The sequence below is a fragment of the Bison bison genome, unplaced genomic scaffold (genome assembly GCF_000754665.1).
Source record: "Bison bison bison isolate TAMUID 2011002044 unplaced genomic scaffold, Bison_UMD1.0 scf7180017864289, whole genome shotgun sequence".
NCBI classification, from domain to species: Eukaryota; Metazoa; Chordata; class Mammalia; order Artiodactyla; family Bovidae; genus Bison; species Bison bison.
Genome location: NW_011494861.1, coordinates 3,792,177 through 3,796,478, shown reverse-complemented (window position 1 = coordinate 3,796,478; position 4,302 = coordinate 3,792,177). Strand labels below are relative to the sequence as shown.

Below are 4,302 nucleotides of genomic sequence, written 5' to 3'. Positions count from 1 at the left end.
AAAACGCCATCACTACGTCCTCCGCACCTGCAGACCATAGGGAGAGAACCGCTGCTGGATCTGGCACTGGGCTGCGGCCCCCATGCGGTGTCAGTCCTCGAAGGAGGGGTGCTTTCTAAGAACAAAGTGCTTCTTGGGAAACCCACTACCCCTCTTGAGCCTCCCCTACAGCCTGGCCAGGATTCGCCAGCAACCCAGCTGCAGGGCCTCTTGCGGCAGGTTGCCAGGGTGAAGCTCAGAGGCTCACTCTAGGCTATACCTCCAAGAGCCGGGAGCAGGACAAGAACCCAGGCTGCTGTCCTGAGCAGGGCTCTCTCTGCCGGTGACCCTTGGTCCAAGGTCACCAAAGCCAGGGGCCCTTGGGAAACGCCTCTTCCTTCTTAAGACTCTCGTCTCCATCCCTTTGGAGGATCTCCCTCCTGATTTCTAGCAGTCATTTCTTTGTCCAAACCCCATCACCTACTCAGAGGAGCACAGCCAGGCCCACTTCCAGCCCGGCTCCTACAGAGACAGATAATGGCCATAATCTTTCTGTTGCTATTTTTCATGGTAGATTTGAGGATTCTGGTCCAGGGTCTCATGAAACCACTTCCTTTGTCTTGTTTTCCCTGAGACAGGCTCTGACTTGTAGCCAGAAAAGGCAGGAGGGAGGAGGGGGAGAGTCTGGAATGCAGACCTGCCTCCCCCGGAGCTGCTGGGAAGAAGGCTGAGCACAGGCCCTGTGGGGCAGGTGAGGTCACCTGCAGGTCCCGCTCTGCCTCCCCTGCCTGGGTCCTGCCACGTCTCACCCCTTTTTTCTAAACCTAGGTTCTTGGTCATGCCCTGAACATTAAAGAGCAGTCAGTTTTGTTCGGCTGGAGGAATTCTCCCTGGGAGGGAAGGGTTGGAACAGCAACACAGTGGGTGTGGGGCCACTGAGCAGGAGGTAGTGGGGTGGGTGGGGGGAGCGATGCCTGGTGGAGCTGCTGGCATGGGAAACCGGAGAGAGGGCAGGACTCCACCACCGCCTGCCCCCCAGGGCATGGCGTGGGCCAGCTCCTTCCACGCCACAGGGAGTTGCCACTTCCCAAGGCAGCTTCTTCGTGCCTCCTTCCTAACTGTCCTGCCGGGAGGAGCAGAGGAGGCGCCCAGCGCTGGTGCTGCAGGAGGAGGGCCCCTCCAGAAGGATGTCACATGACAGACAAGTGCCTGCAGTTTGGCACCAGAGCACCAAGGTGCCGCTGCCAAGGGGAGTCACCCTGCCGCACAACCCCACCTGACTTGACGGTCTGCTGCTACCAGCACAACCTCTATTCCCGCCAAGGGGAACAAGCTTCTAGAAAGGAGCTTGGGTCATCCAACTTCTCCGGGCTCCTATGCTTGGGAAGCCCTAGCAATCCTTCCCCTGTCTTCTTGAGAACATTCTGTACTCGCCTCGCTCCTCGGACCACGCAGTATCACTGCGGGCAGAATTTTCCTAGCAACCACAGGATCCAAGATTACATCATACCCTGCATGGCAGCTGAGCCGGTTACCTAACAGATGCTGGCTTTTCCCGAGTGCCGACTCTCCAGCTCGCTAAGCAGGAGGGGCTGGAGGGAGACCGTGAAAGGGGAGTTGTCAGCAAAGAGGCAATGCACAGTGGCAGCCCACTCACTGCTTTCCTGGCCTGTCCCATGGGCTTGCTTGCAGGGACCTTGGGCCTCTGTGCTGAGCTGCAGGCACAAAAATAGCACCGGCCACCCTAGTAGGGAAGAGTGAGTCTGCAGAGGGAATGGCCATCGGTTCCTTGGAGGAGCCCAGACGCAGGGGCTGCAGGATGAGTGTACCTGGGCTGCACTCTAAGAGGTGGAGAAAGAAGTCACCTCCTCAAGGTCACTGAGGGACTCCAGCAACTCCCTAACAAGACCTCTGCGCCAGGGCTGCTCCGCCAGCTGGTCAGCCCATCCCTGGCTGGGGCGGAGAGGGCTGGGGACCTGCAGCTCCTGTTTATAGGGCCTCCCACTCTGCTGCTGGAGCCAGTGCATGAAGGGCCCACAGAGCCACTGCCCACCCCGGCTCTGTTCTGTTCCTAAAGGACTCACTGTTTTCCAGGGCTCACCACCAGGGATCTACTTTCCTTTGGGGACCCAGAGCGAGACAGGCTCTTCCAGAGCCTCCTCTGACCTTTCTTACACTGGTTGGCCTGGCATTTGTCACTCAACAAGGGCCTGACCCTGCGGGCTGTGAGGCGAGGATATGGCCCTTCCCCTTCCTCCAAGGAATTGGGGCCGATCACCCAGTGGAGAGTGAGCTGCTTAGTTCATTATTATGATTCAAGTTCTTAGAACTTTAGAGCCAGGAGGGATCTCCAAAGTTGACCCTCATGAGCCCTCCTTCTCCTTTGAGGCCAGAATGTGGGGCCTTCCTTAGAGGATCTGTCTGTCCTGGAAATGCAGGGCTCACAACAGGAAGATACTAGAGAAGCCAGCAGGCCCAGCTCACTGCCTCTGGGCCATCAGCTAGGTTTACCATCTCATTTTATAGACGAGGCTGGTACACCCCATTGGTACTTTTTGCTGACCCTGTCTGGACGTGGGCTCAGAGCTTCTATTTGTCCTTTCCCACCAGATGCAGTGTGTAAAGGAGGGGAGAAGCTGATCGGTCTCTCCTGTTCCACCATACTCTGACCCATTAAAAGATAAAGCCAAAACCAGATGAAGACATCCCAAGGTAAGAGAACTACAGACCAGTATCTCTTATGAATACACATATTCATAACACCTATGGTATGCAAGAACACTCACAAAATACTAGCAAGCAACATATAAAAAGGATTATATACTCTGACCAAGTGACATTTATCCCAGGAATGCAAGGTTGGTTTAATACCCCAATATCACTTAATGTAATAACTCCTATCAATAGAAAAAAGAACAAAAACTATATAATCATTCGAATAGACACAGAAAACACATCTGACAAAATTCAACACCGCTTCATGATAAAAAAAACACCCAACACACTAGGAATAAAAGGGAACTTCTTCAACCAGATAAAGGGCATCTACTAAAAACCCATAGCTCTTATCATACTTAATGGTGAAAGATTGAAAGCTCTCCCCTTTCAAGATTAGGAACAAGTAGACAAAATCCATGCTTACTACTTCTATTCAATACTACGTTTAAGATTCTATCCAGGGCAATTTGACAAGAAAAAGAAATAAAAGGCATCCAAATTGCAAAGAAAGAAGTAAAACTGTATTTGTAGAGGATATGGATCTCACATATAGGAAATCCTAAGGAATCCACTGAAAGACTACTAGAACTAATAAATAAGTTAAAGTTGCAGGATATAAGGTCAGTATACCAAAAATCATTTGTATTTCTATAAACTAGGGATGAATAATCTGAAAATGAAATTAAGAAAATAATTTCATTTACAGTAGCAGCAAAAATAATAAAATCCTTAGGAATAAATTTAACAAATGGAGTACAAAATTTGAACTCTAAAAAGAACAAAACACCAATGTCTAAAACATTGCTAAGGACTTCTCTGGTGGTACAGTGGATAAGAATCTGCCTGCCAATGCAGGGAACATGGGTTCGATCCCTGGTCTGGGAAGATCCCACACGCTTTGGAGCAACTATGCCTGTGCACCTCTACTACCAAGCTCCAGAGCCTGAGAAGTGCAACTACTGAGCCCAAGTGCCGCAACTACTCAAGGCTGCATGCCCAGGGCCCGTGCTCTCCAACAAGAGAAGCCACTGCTCATCAAAACTAGAGAGAGCTTGCACACAGCAACCAAGACCCAGTGCAACCAAAAAAAAAAATTAGCTGGCGAAATTCAACACAATTTCTATCAAACCCCAGCTGCCTTTCTTGCAGAAACTGGCAACCTACTCCTAAAATTCATATGGGAATGCAAAGCATCCAGAATAGCCAAAATAATCTTGAGAAAAAAGAACAAGGTTGGACCCACACTTTTGAATTTTAAAACTTACTACAAAGCTACAGTAAACAAGTCTGGGTAGAACTGGAACAGATCAAGGGAACAGAATTGAGAATCCAGAAATAAACCCTTCCATAAACCACTAATTAAATTTTGTCAATTAAATTTTGACAAAGGTGCCAAGGGTTCAATTTGAAAGAATTGAACAAATGGTGCTGAGACAATTGGATATGCTGCTGCTGCTAAGTCGCTTCAGTTGTGTCCGACTCTGTGCAACCCCATAGGTGGCAGCCCAACAGGCTCCCCCATTTCTGAGATTCTCCAGGCAAGAACACTGGAGTGGGTTGCCATTTCCTTCTCCAATGCAGGAAAGTGAAAAGTGAAAGTGAAGT

At 50.1% G+C, this 4,302-nt stretch overlaps 1 protein-coding gene across 1 annotated transcript in view; it reads right to left on the bottom strand.

Annotated features, from left to right (window-relative positions):
- The window catches only part of CTNNBIP1 (catenin, beta interacting protein 1), a 21,334-nt gene that overhangs the window by 2,933 nt on the left and 14,099 nt on the right, over positions 1-4,302 (bottom strand). The window contains exon 4 of the mRNA XM_010850189.1: positions 6-27. Coding sequence (XP_010848491.1) covers positions 6-27 — 22 coding nt within the window. The remainder of the gene's footprint in view (positions 1-5; positions 28-4,302) is intronic.